The following is a 21,920-nucleotide window of genomic DNA, read 5'->3' on the forward strand; positions in this document are numbered from 1 at the left end:
TTTCAATATTAGAAAACTAAATTCAAGCTAGATAATTTACAATCACCTTTTTTAGTTGGCAATTGCTTCAGATATGGAAATATTTCTAATAATTGACATGAATACGACAAAAAATCTTCTGAAAAACATGAATACTGCTTTTTTTCTATCAAACTAATAAACGTAATACATTGACCTTTGTCCCCTAAAGTAACAATGAGCACCACAAGTGTCTTATTAAATGACCCAAATAATGTCCAATCTCCATCAAAATCCACACATTCAAGCTGGCCATATTTGTCCTTTTTAATATACTTATAAATACGTACATTTGTTTAAGTCATTCTGTATTTTGGCTTCAATGTGAATCAGCACATACAAGCAAGCTGGTGGAAGGACAGAAACGATGCATGGAGAAAACAAAACAAAACTTATATGAAGTCTGAAATCATCTCAGAATCAAAACAGAGAAAATAATCATAGAAACGTTTGGGTAGTTTGCAGGATGTTGACGTCAATCCCTAATGTCCCAGTCACCTTGTGTTGGGAAACAGCTTCTGATGCAGTCATACCTGTTTGTAAAAAAGGTCCCCATACACAATAGAACACAATCAGTCTTGTACACATGATATCCATGAATAAATTACAGTCTGGGTTGCATTACTTATTCCTGACTTTGCAAAATATTACGCATCTGATTACATAGATGGTCAATAAATGGCATGAAAGTTAAGATCAGTCAAAACTTTTTGACATCTTAAAAAAGAGCTTGCTGCGTCATACAACTGGCAGAATTAAAACCATGACAAAACTACAACATTGATTTCCCAATGGTAAACAGAAATAACTAGATTACAACGCTTGTGTAATTGAGTTCATTATATTAATCCAACAGATGAGAGAAAATCTGAATTACTGCAGTATTTTATAATACTCACAAAACTGCATTGATTAACACTCACATGTTAGCTGCAGAGAGAGAGAGGTTTGAATTGCCAGTTTTACATCTTTGTCAGCAGGTTGTACAGGAAACGGATCAGACACCAATGCTCAGGACAAGTCAAGCTCTATATGTCACTAGGAGCCAAGCTGAATGGTACAACACCACTAAATTATCCCATTGGCACCACTCATTCACAAAAGTCTTCTTGATGCTGTTTAAATGCTTGGTTTCAGGCATTTTTCATGCTTGAGTTTGTTGCTAAAACAAAGGTTTCCTACTTGAGCGAAGCTTTGAGTTGATTTTTTTACTTACCCCCATATTTTTTTCTTACAATTTAACTTTTTGTGTCAATGCCACATACAAAATAAGGCCTTAATCCACTGAGGCAAAAGCAGCAGTCTGTCATGCTGACCTCCACAGGTATTTCAGTTGAACAGACTGAAAAACATTGTACTAAGTCTTTGTGATTACAGGCTGCTGAGGCAGTGTCAGTGGATCACTGACAAATGAGAAAACACATAAGATGTTGATATCACATTGAAAATGAAAAAAATAAAATAGATATATAAAAAAGTGACTGCTGCTGAACTCACTTCAGAAGCAGAAGCAACAGTGGCTTTGAATGCAGCAGCAAAAGGAGTTTAAGGCAATACTGGTAAAGCACCACATCACCGTTAGGAGCAAGACATCCATGTCAGCACACAGGCGCAGATGACGGTTTTCATTTGTCCTGCATTTTTTCCAAAATTGGCACAATCATGTCAAATTTAGGTCTCTTTGCTGGGTCTTCGTTCATGCATATCTTCATGAGTTTGCAAATGTGGGGTGAAATGCCGGGGGGGATAGTGGGCCTCAAACCCTCCAAGGAAACCTGGGAATCAAAACAGAGCATTTGGTTCAGCGGTAAACGTTTTTAATGAATGAATAACAAACATGAATAACAGCTGACTGTCCATGCTAGTATTTGCTTCTCAGGTGGAATCTTTATTAGGCAGAAATAGCAGCGTGAACCTTCATGCCAATTTCCATGTTGGATAGGTCAGCGAACGGCACCTCCCTGGTCACCAGCTCCCACAGCAGGATAGCAAAGCTCCACATGTCTGCTGAGCGACGGTTGATCTCCTCTGGCTTTTTTTGCAGGGCTGGAACCACAAAGAGCAACTAGTGTGAGCAACCCACCAAACTACACAACAAAAAGCAAACTTTGATCAGAGCTGAATACAGGTTTGCACCTGTTGTATAGACACAGTGACTATTAGGTTGAAATCGGAATTTTTGTATTCATGAGTTTTGTTTTTTGCTTAAAAATTAAGCATCAGTTGATACAACATTTGAATTATTAAGATGAGCTCAAGAGTTACAGTAACAAAATGTCTTTCAATTTCATTTTTACTGTGTTAAACTGTAACTCTTTGTTATTTAGGAAGTAATTTTAAGTTCTTGATGGAGTTACCACAATTATTGGTTACATACATCATGATGGACTTCCTCTTCAACAACATACACTGAATTCAGGAGGAAACAAGAGGTTTGCCATTTTAACTAGTAAGAACAGTAGCTTCTCTTTCAATCTGTAATATTACAGTAGACAGAATTGTAGGCTGGGAAACAGGCTGGAACAAATCAAATTTATGCTACAGTATGTTGTTAACCCTTCGTACATTATTTAAAATCTATTCTTGCTGTTCCATCACTTTTGCAAAAGTTCTCTGGTTATTTCCACAGTTTGTGTTTCCAATTTGCTCCATTTACTGTTACTAAAGTGGAAATCATCTGTAGACTGCATTTAGTTCTGCACCACTCTGCAGTTCCCTGCACCCATAACTCAGGCTTTAATTTGAGTGGCTCTGGCTGTCACGTTGGCTCCGTGCTGTATGAGTGATGCCTACCCTCAGGGGCCACCCACGCCGGTGAGTACATCCTGCCAGGACACTGAAAGGAGAACTTGACATCTGCCATGCTGATCCTGGCAGTCATATCTTCATCTATCTGTGGGGACAAAGAACACTTACCAACATATCTTTATAGCATTTAACTGATCATGTCCTTTTGTATTTGTATTACTACTTCCTGAAAGCTATGCTAAAACCAAAAGTTATTCTTACCATCACACTTTTGCTGTTGAGATAGTGGCGAGGGATCATGGGTTCAAGTGTGTGTAAGAAGGCCATTCCACAAGCAATGTCCAGAGCAAACTTAACGGCCTGCGTCTGGTCCACCACAAAATCTGGCAGCAGGATGATTGAAAAAAATCCAAACAGGTTAGTCCCTACTTTAGTCTTAACACATGACAGTGACACTGACAAAAAGAGATGGTCACAAAATGACAGATGCATAAGTGTGATAAATCACAAATCCTTGCGAATCACTCAAGGGGGTGACAAGTATGGACTTTTGGGACCACAGTTCAAGTACTCACTGGTGCCTTCATGCAGCACGTTGTAGAGGGAGCCATATGGCATCCAGTGTGTGATGATGATGGGGTGGGGGGCAGGAGGAGACTGACATGCTCCCACCATGGGTAGGACATTTGGGTGAGAAAATATCCTGGGATGGAGCCCACGTTTGGGAGGGAGGAACAGACAAGGGAGAAAGACAGACAGACAGATATAAAGTCAAACCCATAAAGGATTTGACATCAAGAGACAGCTGTATGTGAGATGCAACACTCAAAACAGAAAAGTTTGGTTCAACACAATGCAAACAGACAAATGAGGGGCCACAAAAGCAGAGACCTCTATGTCCCGTATGACTTTAAAAACACAAGGATTAAATAATAACCTGAGTTTTGGATACTCCTCATTGAAGTCTCGGCTTTTCCTCGTGGTCCAGTCGCGAACTTTCAGCACCTTAACAACAATTTCATTTCCTTGCCAACGTCCTTGCCACAGCTACCAATGAGAAAGATGCAGAGAAAAAGAGAAGTGAAAAACATTTGATTGACCATCAGCAGGTCCACCAAAAAAATAAGACGAAATACAAGATTTTACAGTACCTCTCCTGATTGGTTCTCATTTATTTTAGCCAGGAGAAAAAGCTGTTTGTAGTCAATCCCTGCATGTTTGTTCAGAGTGCCATTACCTAAAAACACAAGATTGAGATGATGAAAAGTTGAAGCACATAAGAACCATGCAATCATGTGAACTATCAAACACGGTGGACAAAGTGGGGAAATGTCACCACACTCCAAATCCAAAGTGGAAAATTGTCAGCTGATAAAGTGTTAAATGTGGGTTTGTGCTGGACTCACGGGGTCGGGTTCTAGTGGTGCCTTTCCAGAATGTGTCCTTGAAGGGAATTTTAGTCAGGTTCTGTCCCATTTTCTCTGCTTTTTCTGTGTGGTGGACAGACAGAGAGAATGCCATGACGAAATGTAACACAAAGACAAGTTGGACTCTGTCTCTGCCGGAATGAGTGAAGTGGTAAAAGTGAGTTGGGATACCTTTGAGGAGTTCACGAAGGTGAGGTTTAGCTTTGTCCAGGGGTGTTTCCCCATATTTGTTGCAGATGCTCACCTGAGCCCCATTAGTCACAAGGTCCTGAGAAAAATAACAGGTTAGTGTTTGCAATATTTTGAGAATTCTACAAAATGGGAAATGCGTACAATACAAAATAGTCTCAGCTATCTGGCCACCAGGGGGCACACCAACCTCAGCCACTAGATCTTGGCCCCAGAAGCAGGCGTAATGCAGTGGAGTGTTGCCGTGTTCATTGGCTGCATTTGTGTCTGCTTTGCATTGGATCAGCTAAAAGAGAAGCAGAAACAAAGGATTATATGCATGAGATGAGTGGGAATGCTGCCAACAAGAAACATAGATATTGCTTGTGAGTACATCCCAGAAGGTACTGAGACATGGCATCAAACAAACGAGAAGCTGACAGAATGTCATACGCTTATCTGCAAGATATTTTTGTAGTTTTTATATACAATATTTGAACACATAAATCACTGCCATGCTCCACCCATAACATGCCATGCAGTACACCCGGTGATGTAACTCAAAGGGTCCAAGTCATGGATGAATGAATCCCTATATTCCAAGATGCTTACAGTTACTGATTGTTTGAAAACTGTGCCTTTAAATTCTAAATAATGAATGTTATGAAATAAAATGAAGTTCTTTTGCAAAACACAATCAGAGCAACTGAAATAAAGAACTGGTAACGTCATATATTGGTTGTTTCATACTTCATGAATCTACATTTAAGATTGTCTTATTATAGTGTGGGCATTAAAATGTTCATCTCTCCCTTATACAATTTCCTCCGGGATTAATAAAGTATCTATCTATCTAACTTAACAACTCTACCTCATGTTAAAAGTCACTGACAGTAGAACTGCAAGACGAGACAAGACCTTTGCAACTTTAGAACAGCTAAACAGATGACTTCACCTTAAGATTTCATAACGTCCTTTGTTATGAAGCAAACTTAAAGAGATTAAATATCAGCTTAACCAATGAAATTTGAGTGTCTTTGAAAAGAGGAACAGGCGATAGTTTAACAGTTCTTCTGACTTCATTTCCAGGGAACTTTAGTCAAACACAATTCGACTATAGATCAACAGCTCACAATGACAACAACAAGACAACAACAAATAATTGATAGCGAAAAAAAACATTATTTAGGTCTAGACAAGTGTGAAAAGCTTATATCATACTTTAACATGTTAAAGCTTCTTGTAATGAAGTTCTACTCAAAGCCATTAAAAGTAAAGTCTAACTCCAGTCAAAGAAAAGGTCAGAATTTCATTTTAGTTTTAGTCAAGTAATGTTTGGGGGGGGTTTTTTGTTTTGGGGAAAGACTAACTTCCTAGAGACATGTTACATACTTCACATAATCATATCTGATAAAACAGATTGTGTAATTAACATATTCACTGCAGCACTTTGTAGTAATTGACCTCCTTCGGCAGACTTTCTCTAATCTCCGGACATTTATCAGTGTTTTCTTTCTGTTCTTTGATCGCAAGATGCTTCGCTCACAGCGACATCGTTTTCGCTCATGGAAGTGCGCTGACATACGCCAACTCTGTTGCATCGTAAGCTGCAGCAACTTCTCAGTCCAAGCCGGATTTTCACCGACGAACTCCTCCAGACTGACCCCTCCCTGTTGAAGTTGATGTCTATAGACATCTTTGGCAGCCAGTGAATTCAGAAAGGAGCTTTTCAGAAAGTGTTTGGTCAGATGTCGTCTAATAAATCAAGTTCAATCAAGTTTTATTTATATAGCGCTTAATCATGGCAGCAGACATTTCAAAGCGCTTTAACAGACAGAGAAACCCAACTGAACCCTCCAGAGCAAGCATAAGCGACAGTGGCGGGGAAAAACTCCCTCGATGAGGAAGAAACTCCGGGCAGGACCCAGACTCTTTTGGGCGGCCATCCGCCTATCTATTAAAGGAACACATCCAGACAAGGAGGGCGGCACGGTGGCGCAGTGGTTAGCGCTGCTGCCTCACAACACGGCGGACCCGGGTTCGAGTCCCGCTCTGTGCGGAGTTCGCATGCTCTCCCCATGTCTGCGTGGGTTCTCTCCGGGTTCTCCGGCTTCCTCCCACCTCCAAAAGCATGCGCTTCAGGTTGATTGGCCGGTCCCAAATTGACCATAGGAGTGAGTGTGTGAGTGAATGATTTGTTTGTTTCTATGTGGCTCCGCGGTGCACTGGCGTCGTGCCCGGAGTGTCTCACGCCCTGAGTCTGCCAGGATAGGCACTGGCTACCCCGCGACCTGCGTTAGCGGATTAAGCGGATTTGGAAAATGAATGAAAAAAAAAAATGAATCCAGACAAGGAACATGTTGTGATCTGTTTTACATTGGCTAGCCAGATTTCCTTACCATTTAAAATTTGAGAACAGTTTTACTTATTTTTTTGTTTTTTTTCCAGACATGTTAATATAACAGACTTAACACCGTCGCATTTACAACATCAACAACAACATCTGTAAAAAAAAAAAAAAAGGGGCTGACTGGTTGAAGTCAACGGACTTGTGAAATTCAGCCAATTCAGACATTAAAGGTTTGAGATTACGTTGGGTCAGAGACCTTTACGGATTAAGTCTCAGTATTGAATGTTATTGGTGTTATCTCATCTCACTGCTTTGTCTTATTGGAAAAAAAGGTTGATAAATAACATGTTCTGTCATTAACAAAGATAACACTACCAAGCAACTGTCACCTTGTGCATGTGTTTACATGAAACCTACCTTTCCCACAATATCACGATGTCCGTGACTGGCCGCCAGGTGCAGAGGTGTGTCATCTCCACGGTTCATGACATTTATACGAGCCCCTCTCATGATGAGCATGTCCACCACGCTGGAGCGGCCCTCCCTACACGCCCAGTGGAGAGGGCTGAAGCCATGATCATCCCTGCAATTAGAGAGCAGAATTCAGCACAGCAAACACACAATAACTGCAGGACGTTCAAGAAAAGTACAGCAAGAACTTCTGCTCCTCAGCTGACAACGTCAAAAGTGTTACTGAAATTGACTTGGTGGCAGAGTAGGCCACAAGGCCTACTCCACTACTCTACACACATTGGGACATTTTTTTGGAGAATGTGTGTTTGCCTGTCTAGGATCAAAACAGCACTTATCGAATAAAGACAACAAGTGTGCATTCCAGAGAAATCAGGCCTTGGTTTGGCTTCAAATACGTTAAACTGCAAGTTAAACACAACTCTCAAAAACCTGTGGTTCACCACAACAGTTTTGCAATAAATCCACCCTTCATGAAGATAATTACATTATGTTATTGTATGGAGTTGTTGCTTTTTCATTATCGCATTAAATGTAGACTTAATTGCAAACTACAGCCACAAAATGACCTGAACATCCCATAAACACCATTCTGAGAGAGCATCAACACAAACTGGATAGTAGAGACTCACAAGCTCATAATTTACCACAGAATTGTTATAGCAGATGACAGTGTTTCAGTTCGTTTCCTCTAATAAACTGATAACCGAGCGCATTTAGCAGAAACTACAGCGTTAAACCGGTTTAGGCTGATATAACAAGAAATAAGATACTATTTTTGGGTGCAAATCAAATCCAATGTTTGCTGATGCATAAGGACTTTACATACTGTAAACAGAATACAACAGGATCCTTCACATAATAACGTCATGTACTAACTCCATAGGCAGACGACATTGTAATGTGATCTGAGAACTGACTGAGTATTATAAATCTGTCAGAATCTGAACTTTGTCTGCCTCACAATCAATTCACTGGCTTGTATTCACTTATCCTGCAGAGCTCTGCTCAAACAGCATCAATGGCTCCACAGAGACCCTCCTTCCCAACAAACATCTATCTGTGCATCTGGGCAACCTGCTGAATGCACAACAGATCTGCTTTTGTGTCCAATTTCCTCCAAGACCAAAAGGCCAAACCCTCCGAGCTAATTAGTCAGTTTACAAGAGAAAAATTCCCCAGAGACCCAACTCTAGATTTTTTATCAGCATTTTTGTTTAAAGCTTGACCCTGTTTGGGGGATGGTAGAATTGTGAATTTAGTGGTTCTATCCTTTAAAAGTGTAAACATAAAGTGAACGGATTACATCGCGATTATGTCTGTATGAGGTCTGGTTCACTATCTGCAAATATCTTCAGCTCAGACAATGATTCCATTCAGTCAACTAGATTTATGTGTAGTTCATTGATAGTTGATGGTTTCAGTCTTTTAGCAATCAAATACTGATATTCTCTGTTTCAAGCTCCTTAAATGTGAGGATTTGTTGGCTTTCTGTGATTTTCATGATTGCTAAATGAGTTTTATTCTGCTGGTGGGACAAACTGATGGGTGGCCGTGGCCGTGGCACAGAGAGCAGAGAGGGTGTCGACTCATGGTTGGTGGTTTGATCCTCATTCCCTGGAGTCTACATATCATTGTTTCTAATGTGTTCCCAGTGTAGCTCTTTCTAATTAAAAACAAGACATTTAAAATGCATCACTATTGTCACTAAGCAATTTTATACATAACAGAGCAACTGAGGAAATCTTCATCACTGTTGGGTTGAATTGTTTCTAATTTCATTCAAACCCTACTAATAATAGTTTATGACCAACACAACAAACTGTCAGAAATGTTCTATTACACACTGAGTGAAGCTCAGGCCTCTGGGTTCTGTGCCTGTGTTTCTATTCAGAGCCCCATTTTATAGGATAGATTTTCTCTTTAAGCTAGCTTCATCCCAACAACCCAAAGGCACTCGAGTGCCAAGGTTTTCTCCAGCTCACCCCCTCCATAATTTATTTCAGGCACTTCCACCTGCCAACAGTGCTCAGTTTGGCAGACGGAAAAGCCTGAGGAAGAGTCTCTGTCTACACCCTGTATGTCTCAGCACCACCATCTCCACCAGGTCATATAACACCAACAGGAAAGTCACAAAACCATAACAATTGAAAAAGAACAGGTTTTATTTTTCCTTTTATTCTGTTCATTCATGAAATGTTCATTTTGCACATGTTAAAACATAGTTTAACATACAAAGCATGAAAGGACCACTGAAGGCTTGAAATTACTATCAATTTTGTCTGAATTGCATTTGTTGTCGCATTACAAATTCAATGTCAGTGCATCTGAAATGACATGTTCAGTCAGCCTAGAAACGTCAGACTGTTTAACCTGATTAACTGTATTACCTAAAACACGGAAACTGCTAACACCGCTTCTTCTGAGAGCACTACCTGTTTCAGCAAGCCTCTTCACCATCCACACGCAGTCGTAAATCATGCAAGGCAGCAGGCTCATACTGCTGCCCCCACCACAGAGGTTATATATAAAATCAGAATTCACACTGGGACTAATGAGGAGCCCCCACTTTAACAACACTGTAAAGCGCTGTGTAGATGGCTACTTTTGGATGTGCAGTTGAAGATGTCTGAGATATATATATACAGCCATTTAAGTTGCATTAAATATTCAAAACCAAATTAAAACACAGAGCACTGAATTCAACTTCCTGTTTCAGACCAAATATGACGCAGACAGGGCACTGAGGGCACTTAAATGAGTGTTTTTACAATGGTGCATTCAGGGAGAACAAACCACATCCAAAGCAACTCAGGTTTCCCATTATGTAGTTACTTCTGAGAGCAAAGGTTCCAGGACACTTCGACCAGGAAATCACTGTTGACCATGAAAACGTACCCTTAGAGTTTATGGTCACGTGGTGTCATTAGTTTGAAAACTAATGGTGATTTTCTACTTTTGTGATAACCTGTTAAATAATTTACGTGTGATAAAAACCTTCTCAAAATCCTTCCCTTACAATGTTTAGAAAAAAGTTCTTCATCCAAATCACCTCCAACATTTAATGAGTTCCTTCCATCACTTGTAAAATTAGGCAAAAGTAGGTTTTGTGTCCTGCATACAGACAATTACATTGTTGGCAGAGTTATGGAATTTATTATTTTGGAGGGCTGAGCTGGCTGAGGTACTGGAACTCCATCCATTCCTGAGGATCCTGGAATGGATGGAGGAAGTTCTTGGGAAAGACACAGAGCCACAAAAACCTCCTGACGCCCATCGCTGTTTATAAATGTGAATATCTACTGCTCTTGGTGAACAAGAAGCACCCAGCAAAGAAGCCCTTGTTGTCAGTGTAGGCATGTATGACACAAAGTTTATTTTAGTTGTAAAACCATGGACAGTCGACAACTTTAATCAAAATGACATTTAAAAAGACTTGTTTTTTTAATCTCAATCAGTTTTACAAGCATCAAGATTACTTTATCTACAGCGCTAAATGTTTTTTGTTAACAGTCTTAATTTCCCTTCGGGGATTAATATAGTATACAATATGGGATACAAGATTTAAAATTAAAATAAAAAATTCCTTCCAAAAGAAATTCCATTTCATTCTAATCATTCCTTTGACAAAGGGCAGCAGGATGTCTGATTGTTTGTTAGATGCAGGTTAATTTTCTGCAAATTAAGTTAAAATGAAAATACATCAACTAACTCAATACAGTAGTCCAAAAATTAGCCATAGAAAAACGCTGATAATTATTTTACTTGTCTTTCCAAATGGAATATAAAACACTCTTGTGAAACAAAAGTTGACAATGTTTTAGTGACACTCCTGAAACAAAACATGATGAAAGAAAAAATGGAACAGATGACAACCCCCCATCCCCCGTGGTTTATCCATAGAAGGGAATACTGTAGTGATAGGGAGCTGTAGCCCTGGACTTATTGACATAAAACTTCAATTGAAAAACAAATTATTGTTCAAAATTACAGAACACTTCCATGTAAATTTTCAACACAAACCTATGGCTCATAGTAATGTCTTTCAACGTGCACTGCAACACATTCAGAGACCAGGGATGATGATGACACTGCAAACATTTAGTAGGATTTATATAAACTTTGCAATTGGCATCTCTGAAGTGGGAGGAAATGCTGAAGGGAAATTAGTATATCTATCTAATACCACTGGGTCAAAAATACCGGAAACACTAAGAGGGAAAGTGTGTGTGTGTGTGTGTGTGTGTGTGTATGAGTGTGTGGGGGGGTGCTGATATGCTCCGTCACTTGTCGGAAACACACACACACACACATACAGTACACACAAATACACACAAGCATCATTCTCATCACATAACTCTTCCATTCCTGCCCTGCTCCAACAGTCTCCTCCCCCTCCCTTTCTTGGTATTTGGTAGGTGGTAGATAGTTCCCTTGAGGCCTGCGTGTTATTCCTTGTAAGGAGATTCAGCATTCCACTACTACTCTCAGTCTGGGTGTTACATCAGAATAAACATCACAGTAGAGCACAGGGATCATTCACCCACTCGCTGATATTGTAGATTTACGCAAATACAGGAAAGTTCTGTACAGAAATGAAAAGGGTGGGAATGTGTTTCACCAACTGGAGGAGATATATCATCAGGAAAAGGGAACTTGACATGCAATCAGCTAATGGAGGAGGCACATTCAGGTTGTACTGGTATTTATACACATAAGCATTTTGCAAATAATACTGGGAAGATGAAAACAAAGGACAAACAGCAAAAACACAAGTTTACAAAAAGAGAAGGCACGTCACTCTTGAATTACGAATAATCATTTCATCAGTAGGTTATAATAGCAGCAGCACTGGATGCTATGATCAGTAACTACCTGTTCAGCGCAGTTCATCTTAAAACAGTTTCTTAAATCTTTCTACCCTTTGCAAATTAATCCGACAGCATAAAATTGAACACTAATAGGTACTAATACTTGTTCCTGAAATGTACACAAATATCTGACGAAAGGCAAAAGGAAAGCAGCTTGAAGGTTTGGGGTCATCAGTATAAGATGGATTCATTAAAGCAATGATCTCAAGATAGGTCAGGTCCACAGAGACACTTCATGATAAATCATTTGGGCTACAGCACCTCAAGAAAAAGTTTCCAGACCCTAAAGTGACTTCTTTGGTTTGTTTTCTCCAGCTAAACACAACAAGTTTTTTACAATCCTAAGCAATAAATTCTCATAATTAAGAAGCAGAACCAGCAAGCACTTGATGTTTTTGCATGAAAAACAAATGAAAAAATTAAGTGATTGATTCTCTTGCAACTCACTAATAAATTATACAACTTATTGTGACAGACCTACTACTCTGTTGTTCATCAGTACATGGCTGGCAAGCTCTACCACACTTTCCTTGTTGGTGTCAGCTGAGGATACAGAGGCAACTTGATGACATATTTCGTACCAGTAATCTTGTCCACTTTTTTTCCCCCATAAAGTCCAAATTTAACTGCAGCAACAACTAAAAACATAACCAACTCCACCATGACATTAGGTTTCCTTTCCAGCATCGTGCTTTTGATTTATTCAGCTGGCATTCCGGACATGTGGCCACAAAGAAACAGGTTCAATCACAGGACAGCTAACACGACAAATTGGACTCGAAAATGAAACTAAATCATTGCAGCGTAATACCTACTTCCAACATGTTTTAATTCAAGTTATCCAGCAACATACAGATTTACTTTGTAAAAAGAAACACTGCCTGATAAAATAAAGATGCCAGAGTGATATTGTTCTATTGTTGGCAATATTATGATCTATCTTGACTTTTATTTTTTTAAACTCTAAGTGCACATTGGTTAGTATATCATTCTTCAATACTGGAATCAGATAGTGATTATTTTGGCATCCATAGCCAGACATATTAAAACATGAATCCCATGGCCAAAAGCATTTGGTGGACATGAGTTGTTTAAGATAGTTTGACACAGCATTTAGTTCAAAAGACTTAAATGTTTTCTTTATTTCTTTGGCAATTGAGATTTAGAAAAGTGATTTGTGAACACTGGATACTGTAACAAGTAAATAAACTGTAGCTCACCCTTGATTGAGGTCATTTTCTGTATTATCCAACCACAAGCGAACTGCCACAGCATTGCCTTCCCGGCACTGTGTGAAAATATCATCCATTGTAGCTGCAGTATTCTTCTTCTCTTAGGGCGCACCTGTGGGAGTTGTTGCAGAACTAAACTGTGACAGATGAGAAAGGCAACCCGAGGGGTTCAGCAGGTTCCTGGTCAGCATCAGTTCCTCATGTGGGACAATGAGGTGCACAATCAGAGTGGCTCAGCTGCACTCACACAAGACCTAATAAAATGGGACAGACTGTTATTTTTCATTCAGGGTAAACTCTGCCAGACAGATAAATCCACTCTCATATGATTCTGGACAGTGGTGAAATATTACAAATATTTCAGCTGTTTTCAGGTTTGCACTTGGTTCCATTTTCCTACTCTCCAGGAAAAGCAGGAAATTTTTCTCAACATGAACTCAAGTATTTGCAGAAAAATGTTTCCTTCCACATACGCTTTTAATTTTTAATTACCATTGAAATTATCTGCTGATTGACACAATATGTATTTGTAGCTATTAATTTGATCAATTCTTGTTTAAGTCATTCAAGATTAAACTACTGATCTGAAAGCATCTCAATTATAATCATTAACTAATTTTCTCAGTTTTATGTGTTATCAAGATAAAGTCCTTTGTTGTGTGTATCAATGATCAACCAAAAAAAATCAAAACAAATCATGTCCCAAAACTAAATGGTTAAAGAGAACAGCCCTTAGATTAAATGATCATGGAATTAATAATTTTCTGCAGACCTAATGTGACTATTAAAAAAAAAACAGATCTAGGGAGTGAACGCACCTTTAGCATAGGCTGAGCTTCCAACAACTTGTTGACAAATGATAACTAAATAACAGGAATGCAAACTGAAAAGTTTAATAGCTATTATTACCGCAGTGAAACGTAACACGCCAGGAGTCTGCAGTTTAAATTAAGTCAAATCTGAAGTTTGACTTCATGATTTAATGATTTTTTCATAACACAGTAACAAGCCAGTGATGATGTAGCCGTGATCGACTCACTCACTACCTCACAGCGGTCTGTACTGCTATACTCCCACCGAGCTAACACAGAATTAGTTAAATCTGAAGCGGGTTTGTCCCTCTGGCTTCGTGCAGTGCTGTTGCATGTTTTCATTACAAAAAACTGACTCGGTTAGTTTCACACATTTGTTAGCATCCCTCAGCTCACTATCTGATAGCGACAGGTTTAGCTAACAAGCTAATCAGCGACCCTCCGGACTGCCTCCGTTTCTCTCATTTGACGCTAACTTCACGTTGACGCTAATAAAACAAGATTTGATAGTTCAAACTGACAGAATTTTGGTCAAACGCTTACCAGATGTATTAGCCTTCTGTGGTGTAATGAAGTTAGATAAAGGAATTTAATGCTAGCGGTTTCAAGTCTCCTGTAGATTGAACGCAGCGAAACGTCCACACCCTCACCCCCTTCGTACGTACGTGTTAACGTTGAGTTAGTGGAGGAAACCGTAGCCCTGCCCCCTATAGGCCGCGGGCGGAATTACAGGAAGTCAATATTTATCCCCTCAGGTCATGTTTTTTTCCTAGTGCAGTACTGTAGTCGTACGCAGAGTCAAGTTCTAGATATGAGCATTTCTTAAAATTTGACATGGTAATGTGGTATGGAGTCTAATGAAATGGTTCTTGAGAGGTTAAAAAAAAATACGTAAATTCATTCATATGTGATAAAAGAAGCACTGGTTACCATGCAGAGTAAAAATATTTAGTTACAAATAAAAGTCCGTGATTTTAATTTCCATCCATCCATTTTCAATGCTGAATTAGATCTCCCTGAGACTCCCAGATTGTCATAACAATGTTATATTAGCATGACTACCGTGTTTGATTGAAAAATATTAGTTTTCTCCCAAACTTGTTGTTGAGTACAAATCTCCATAATGATACGTCTCCACATTGTACGTGTGTTTCAAATCTGTACTTAGGAACAGGAGTACATAGAACATAAGTAAATTCCTTATTTATTTATTTGTCTCATCCTGCCAAAAAATTACAATTTTAGTGGATTCATTCATTCATTCATTCATTCATCCAGTTTGTTGGGATCCTCTGATAATCCTGTTTAACGTGACAAAAATTGGCTTGGTTTGTTTTTTCTGATCGTTCTTTTTTTACTTCATTTCCCACAAAGCATTGGGGTTCTATGTCATCCACACGCGCCTGTTATTCTGTTTTGCTTCCTGGAAGCACACGAGCCCAAACAACGTGGCTTTTGAGCTTAACAAGAAATTTCTTCAAAAAGTGAATATAATAGCATCATTATACAGATTTTTTTTCTACAAACACGAAGCTAATAGTTTGACTGGTGAGTCCTCTCTTCAGAGTCGAAGCTGTAAGAAAGTGAATTAACAGAGTTAGCTTCGTGAAGTGTCACTGGACGGGTTGCTCTATTTACCGGCACCGATAAGTAGATATCCGTCTTTATTCCCGTGGGAAACATGTTTCATGAGGACGAAGACTGGGATGACGAGCATGAAGGTCAAATCCAGAGCAAATCGTCGCTCATAAACACCCAGAAGCCCAACACCAGTCCTGTCAAGGTAAAAAATAAACGTTGTAGACCACATTTAAATTAAATGTTTCTTAAATCTTATATACTGTAATAATCCCCAAAGGGAAATTAGTGGCGCACTCTAGTTAGCACTGTTAGTCAGTAACACTGTTAGTCAGCACTGTTAGTCAGTAACACTGTTAGTCAGTAACACTGTTAGTCAGTAACACTGTTAGTCAGTAACACTGTTAGTCAGTAACACTGTTAGTCAGTAACACTGTTAGTCAGTAACACTGTTAGTCAGCACTGTTAGGCAGTCACACGGATATATACACTGTATGTTGTGTACAGGCCCTGTAACAAACACACACACACACACACACACACACACACACACACAAGGGGCCTGTAAGCATGCAATGGGAGGTAAAGTGGCTGGCACCTCCTTCTTGGTGCACCCAAATGAGCAACTTCTAAAGGGGGACAGCGCCTTGCTCAAGGGCACCTCAGCAGTGTTAGGGAGGTGAGCTGACACCTCCCAGTGTAAGCTCACACTCTGGGTGGCTGGGCAGGAGCAGGAATCAAATCGCCAATCCTGTGATCATTGGACGACACCCTGTACCACTGAACCACTGCCATCACATTTTTTGTGATGATCTCTCATCTGGGTATAGAGAAATGTTTCATATTTACACATGGAGCTTAATAAATCATCAGAATTTACAGTTACACAAATAGAGTGACAATGTCTCAATACTGTATAATCATCTATTTATGTTGTTGCAGTTGTTGTTAGAGCCATCATTAGTCTGAGCTTTTCAAATAATTATCATCTGACAAGGTGGTGGGAAAGAAGAGTCTCCTGCGGACCCTGCAAACTCTGGGATCAATTCCTGACTGGAGAAACGATGATCATCAGCAAGAGAGCGATAGCGAGACAGAAGTGGCTCCATCACACAGTAAGAAAAAGAAGAAACGAAGAAAAAGGCAAAGGCAAGGAGAGACAACAGGAGAGCAGGGACTGAAACAGGACATAGACCAGACTGCTAAGGAGAAGGAACTCATTCCAAAAAAGAATGACAACAAAACAGGTGAGTAATTAACTGGAAACCGGATGTTTCTTTCACTGTTACAATTAAATTAAATGTTATTTTAATATTATCTTTCTTCCTCAAGGCACTTTAAAGATGAAAAACAAAAAGACAATGAATATAGATGTTACAGAATGTGCAAAGGTAAATCCAAAGAAACCTGAGAACACAGAGAAGCTTAGCAGACAACAGTGGAAAAATAAGATGAAGAACAAAAAGAAATGTCAAAATAAATTCAAGCAGAATAACCTAGAGATGAAGGTAACTGAACTGAACTCTTCAGAGAAAGACAAACTAGTCAAAACAGAGATATGTAGCAACAAAAACAGTCATAAAAACAATCAAACACCAGCAAAGACAAAGGAAAAAGAACATAAACCACAGAAAAGGAAGAAAAATGACGAACACTCTGACAAATCCTGTCCAGTAGAAAACCAGACTCTCAAAGAAGTCAAGCAGATTGAAAAAAAGAAAAAAATTAACGGGGGCAACGTTGGACAAGATTCATATCTCTCTGCTACTAACGATTCAAAACATAAAGCAGTGGAACCTGATGTTCAGCATGAGATACCAGTGAAAAGAACAAAATTTGAGCTGAAGGAACAAACTATAAAAAGAGAGAAGCTACGGAAAATGCTCAAAAACCTGGAAAAGAAAGAACAGGAGAGCCCTGCAGAGGTGACAGATGAACCGGAGTTACCCCAGGAGGAGGTGCAACAAGACCGCTCCGCCTTACTCAGGTCTCGCATGGAGCAGCGTTTGCAATCGGCTCGCTTTCGCTACATTAATGAAGTTTTGTACAGCACAAGCAGCGGCGAGGCCAGTCGGATGTTCAGGCAGGATCCAGAGGCCTTCTGGATCTACCACAGAGGATACACAGCACAGGTCCAGAGATGGCCGACCAACCCTGTGGATGAGATCATCGCTTACATCCGACAAAAGTAAGATGCTGGATAATGTAACGCTCTGCAGTTATTTAAAAAGCTATGAGATAGAAATCAGTGTTCCATCCTCTTAAAACTTAAAACATAGGAATTCATAATAATTATTCAGTCCTCTTCCAACAATTTTAAAGCTTTCAGCTACATCTCTAAGTTTGCTGAGAAAATGGAACCACCACAGGTTCAGTGCTATTTATCTAGCAAGAGCTTGAAAATCTCACACCAGGTGATATCAAGTGTGTTAAAAGAAGATGAGTGTGTAGGTACACAGATCCAGTATGCATAGCTATGAATTCAAATTCATTCAGTAAAACAATAGTTGAAAGTCTCAAATAACTGCTGTGAAAAGGTTCTACATTCTTCTGTCCAGCAGTCATTTTAATCCACAATTCTGGACTTATTTTTTATCATCCAGCTCACAGTGACACAGAAATCTCACAGTTTAGGTAAATCTATGAAGGTACAGTTGTGATAGTATATTTTTATCACACAAAAATATATCTTGACAGCATCCATTAACCAGGTCACCTCTGTACACCTCTGGTACACCCTCCATGTCTTCTTCATGCAGACTAAATGTTGTTGAAAGTGTTTTATTTTTCAGCTGGGAGCTGTGCAGGTTTATGCTGCATGGTGGGCGTTTCATTGATTCTTCATTTGGCTGCTGCTGTTAATGTCAGCAGCTGCTCTGTGTGGATCATAGCAAAGATTTCATTTTAAGGCGAGCTCCTCTTGCCAGTTGCTGATTTCATGGTTGCTTTTTTTTTTTTATTCCAGGCCTCCCTCTCTTGTGGTTGCAGACTTTGGTTGTGGCGACTGTAAAATAGCGCGCAGTGTGAAGAACAAAGTGCACAGCTTCGACTTGGCAGCTGCCTGTGAGCTTGTCACCGTATGTGATATGGCCAAAGTAAGTGTGTGTCATTGTTCTGGGTACAAATATGTTATACAGCTTATATCACTGTAAAGAAATAAAATCAATCTGTGAGCAGGTCCCACTGCGTGATGCCTCTGTGGACATTGCTGTGTTCTGTCTTTCTCTCATGGGAACCAACCTGGCAGATTTTCTCGCAGAGGCAAACCGCGTCTTAAAGATGAGGTAAAAAAAAACAAAAGGAACACCTATTCATTTAATGCATGGCAGTTTTTACATCATTGTAGAACTGTCGTACTTTGTTATCATTACAGGGGAGTCCTTAAAATAGCAGAAGTAGCAAGTAGGTTTGAGAATATCCGAAGCTTCACTACCGCGCTGGCAAATCTGGGATTCAAGATGGTATCCAAGGTGAGGCAGTGAACAAAAATGATGATTTTGAAATTATTAACCAGGTTAGCAAACAGTCTTAGGGCTCTATTAAGATTTCATGGTGAGGTCATTGTCCAGCGATGAGATCACAGAAGGAGAACTAGCTAGTATATAGTAATAGTAGTTGGTAATATTAAGCAGTACTGCTGGTAAACATTCAGATTTTGCACTGGAGTTTCCAGATGTGCAATCTTTACTTAAACAACACTCAGAGAAGCAAATCTGATACCCCAAGTCTTACCTGAATTTAAGTCTGTAATAAGTCAGCAGATCACCTTAAAACTTTGTAAACTCAAAGTTTTATTTCTTATATACCAATTCATGGATGTACAAACCCAAAATAGAATGACTGTTTAAAGGAAGAAAGAAGCATTTTAATTTTAAAATTAAAATGCTGTTTCAGTCTAAAATCAAAATGTTTGAATAATTGTAACAGTTTAAAACTCCTTGTCTTACATTGTGATGGAAAAAAAGATCTTAATCTGCACCTTAGACTGGATCTGCCTCAAAGTGTAATTTAATCCCCCCATTTTATACAAGATTTAATTCAAATCCACTTTGATTCTTTTGCTACATTCTGATAACCAACAAACAGTCAGACAATGTGCAGTGAAAACATACTGTATAACACCCCCTGGAGAGTTAGTTGAGCACACTTAAGCATTAACTTTTGTTTCTTGCCATTGAACCTGCATTACAATCTTATTTAGATATCAGTTTGCTCAAGGAGGGACGAAGCAGCCGGTAGACTGCTGACTCATTACTGAAAACATGTTTGTGGTGCTGTGACGGGAAAGCATAAGTTAAAAAAATCTGTTTTAAAAATTGTTTAAGTATTGCTAACTACAAAAAAATTATACATTAACTCTGTTTGAACCTGTAAATGATCCATGTACCTACTGACTGACAGACTGACTGATTGTAAAGGATGATGTCCGTGTTTGTTTCTACAGGACACAGAGAACACTCATTTCTGCTCCTTTGAGTTGGTGAAGACAGGAGAGGCTCCAGAAAACATCAAGAAATTTGGATTACAGTTGAGACCTTGTGTTTACAAGAAAAGATGAACATAGAAGAGCAGACTGTTGGTCACGTTTTGTCACTTGAGTCAACTATTTTTCAGAATACTAGTCGTACATTTTCATTGACGTGTTATTTTCATTGCTAAATTTTGATGCCTGTGTAATCTTTTTCAACCACATACCCATGTAGAATCATCAATATTTGTCTGTACAGGGAGTGATTACATAACTTCAGTATTCAATTGTGTGTCTGCTTCCTGATATTGTTCCTGAAGATGAAAACCTGAATGCAAACTTTTTTTTAAAAAGTGTAATATAATGTAAACATCTCTTGAAAAATACTGAAAAAAGTAGAAAAATGAAAATTACTTTTTTTAAAATGGGTCTTTGTTGTGAGTGGTAATTTCTTTAACTTTCTAGAGAATTTTTCTGCATTTAAATGTTGAATTGTATTCCTAATTACTGAAAGACAAAAGGATCTTTGAGGTGTCCAGTGTAACGAATTTGCGTAGATTAATTGTGACAGAACCTGCTTCAGTCAGTTTTGTGTCATCATTTGCCACACGAGGGTGTGAAAAGACTGCAGCCAAACGTGGACAGATGAGCTGAAGATCAGTGTCTGCATCTGGATCATGATGTCTGAGAATTTATAGAATCCCTCCATTTGTCACAGCAGATGTTCCTTCACTGATTTTGGCAAGTAAAAGACATCACAGGGGAGGATGGGCTGTAAGTCTCACTCATCTACCATGTCTGGAAATGTGTTTCTTGTAGCTCAGTCCTCTGGTAATAAATGAAACAAGAATGGAGCGCTCAGTGGAGCACATACCTCTGCCAAGGCCAAACAATCCTACACATCTGTTCAGCTTCTTTGGCTCACGTCCCACCCTCCACATAGTTTCATGGATATTTCCTGAAGTGAAAGGATGTGAACAAAAACCTTTGAACCACTCCTGCGTTCTGATCTGCAGCAAATGGGTTCATTTGGGTTACATTGTATGGAAATCCATTCTGGATTTTTTATGTAAACCTACCGATACAAAAAATGAATACAAATGAAACCATTACCACTTGGTATTGTTATGAAAATGCAGAAAAGTACCTACATGTACATGCAGATTACTATTAAAAGCAAAGTTATGTAATGTCTATGAACCAATTAATCCTGTTTGTCCATATACAGACTGGATGAATGACATAATTTAACAGAAGGAAACAATCTGAGATATTGTTGATTTGGATTAAAAATTCCAGTAAAATAAACTGGATGAATAAACAATTTACACTTTCTTTACAAAGGATAATAGGTTTGTATTTGAATGAAATTTGGTCTTGTGACCAGCTATTCTCTAGGAATAGGCTTTATTATCACGGTTTTTGTAGCTTGTAATGCTGTTAGAATACCACTAGATGGCACAATGATATAATCTGTCACATTGAGTGTCATAAAACAGCAAACCGCAGGTGTGAACGTGACAGGAATAACAAAGGAGGGGAAGTGTGAACCGAGTCCTTATCATTGACCTTTGATGTTAGAGGCGGCAGATCATTTTGTACTTCATGAAACCACTGACATCACAACCTTTGAAGGTCCGATGGTCATAAAGAGTCCCCGTCCCCAAAGGAAATGGAAGGATGAGATGAGCTTAGACTTAAAATAGTTTTTCTCCTGGGGAATCGAGATGATCTTGTGTACACCAAGTGACTGACCTTCCCAAATTAGCTTGACAGG

The 21,920-nt window shown here is 39.2% G+C and overlaps 2 protein-coding genes across 4 annotated transcripts; one reads left to right on the forward strand and one right to left on the reverse strand.

Annotated features, from left to right (window-relative positions):
* Positions 1-267: 267 nt before the first annotated feature.
* On the reverse strand, positions 268-14,776 carry LOC137596976 (integrin-linked protein kinase). Its single transcript, XM_068317825.1, has 13 exons — positions 14,641-14,776; positions 13,274-13,539; positions 7,129-7,294; positions 4,573-4,668; positions 4,365-4,461; positions 4,173-4,256; positions 3,918-4,003; positions 3,704-3,813; positions 3,342-3,469; positions 3,028-3,149; positions 2,812-2,911; positions 1,934-2,064; positions 268-1,793 (listed from the first exon to the last, which is right to left on the reverse strand). The coding sequence occupies exons 2-13, from the start codon at positions 13,360-13,362 to the stop codon at positions 1,644-1,646; spliced, it is 1,359 nt and encodes a 452-aa protein (XP_068173926.1). The 5' UTR covers positions 13,363-13,539; positions 14,641-14,776; the 3' UTR covers positions 268-1,643.
* Positions 14,777-15,531: 755 nt separating this feature from the next.
* On the forward strand, positions 15,532-21,253 carry rrp8 (ribosomal RNA processing 8). Of its 3 annotated transcripts, XM_068317823.1 has the most exons (7): positions 15,532-15,880; positions 16,673-16,922; positions 17,008-17,863; positions 18,641-18,770; positions 18,853-18,959; positions 19,049-19,145; positions 20,120-21,252. In XM_068317823.1, the coding sequence occupies exons 1-7, from the start codon at positions 15,779-15,781 to the stop codon at positions 20,231-20,233; spliced, it is 1,656 nt and encodes a 551-aa protein (XP_068173924.1). In that variant the 5' UTR covers positions 15,532-15,778; the 3' UTR covers positions 20,234-21,252. The 3 variants fall into 3 exon arrangements, 2 of the variants coding, with proteins under 2 accessions (XP_068173924.1, XP_068173925.1); XR_011035594.1 differs by lacking the exon at positions 18,853-18,959 and having other exon boundaries at positions 19,022-19,145; positions 20,120-21,253; XM_068317824.1 differs by lacking the exon at positions 18,853-18,959 and having other exon boundaries at positions 19,005-19,145; positions 20,120-21,253.
* Positions 21,254-21,920: the final 667 nt, after the last annotated feature.

Source organism: Antennarius striatus, chromosome 6, assembly GCF_040054535.1.
Source record: "Antennarius striatus isolate MH-2024 chromosome 6, ASM4005453v1, whole genome shotgun sequence".
Lineage (NCBI taxonomy): Eukaryota > Metazoa > Chordata > Actinopteri > Lophiiformes > Antennariidae > Antennarius > Antennarius striatus.

Excerpts from the sequence above, each read along its gene's own strand:
- LOC137596976 (XM_068317825.1), bottom strand. The coding sequence starts at position 13,362 with ATGGATGATATTTTCACACAGTGCCGGGAAGGCAATGCTGTGGCAGTT. Across the intron at positions 4,004-4,172 it reads CACCACTAGAACCCGACCCC|GTAATGGCACTCTGAACAAA; the intron begins GTGAGTCCAGCA and ends TTGTGTTTTTAG. Across the intron at positions 2,912-3,027 it reads TCAACAGCAAAAGTGTGATG|ATAGATGAAGATATGACTGC; the intron begins GTAAGAATAACT and ends TTGTCCCCACAG.
- rrp8 (XM_068317823.1), top strand. The coding sequence starts at position 15,779 with ATGTTTCATGAGGACGAAGACTGGGATGACGAGCATGAAGGTCAAATC. Across the intron at positions 16,923-17,007 it reads AAAGAATGACAACAAAACAG|GCACTTTAAAGATGAAAAAC; the intron begins GTGAGTAATTAA and ends TTCTTCCTCAAG. Across the intron at positions 18,960-19,048 it reads AACCGCGTCTTAAAGATGAG|GGGAGTCCTTAAAATAGCAG; the intron begins GTAAAAAAAAAC and ends TTATCATTACAG.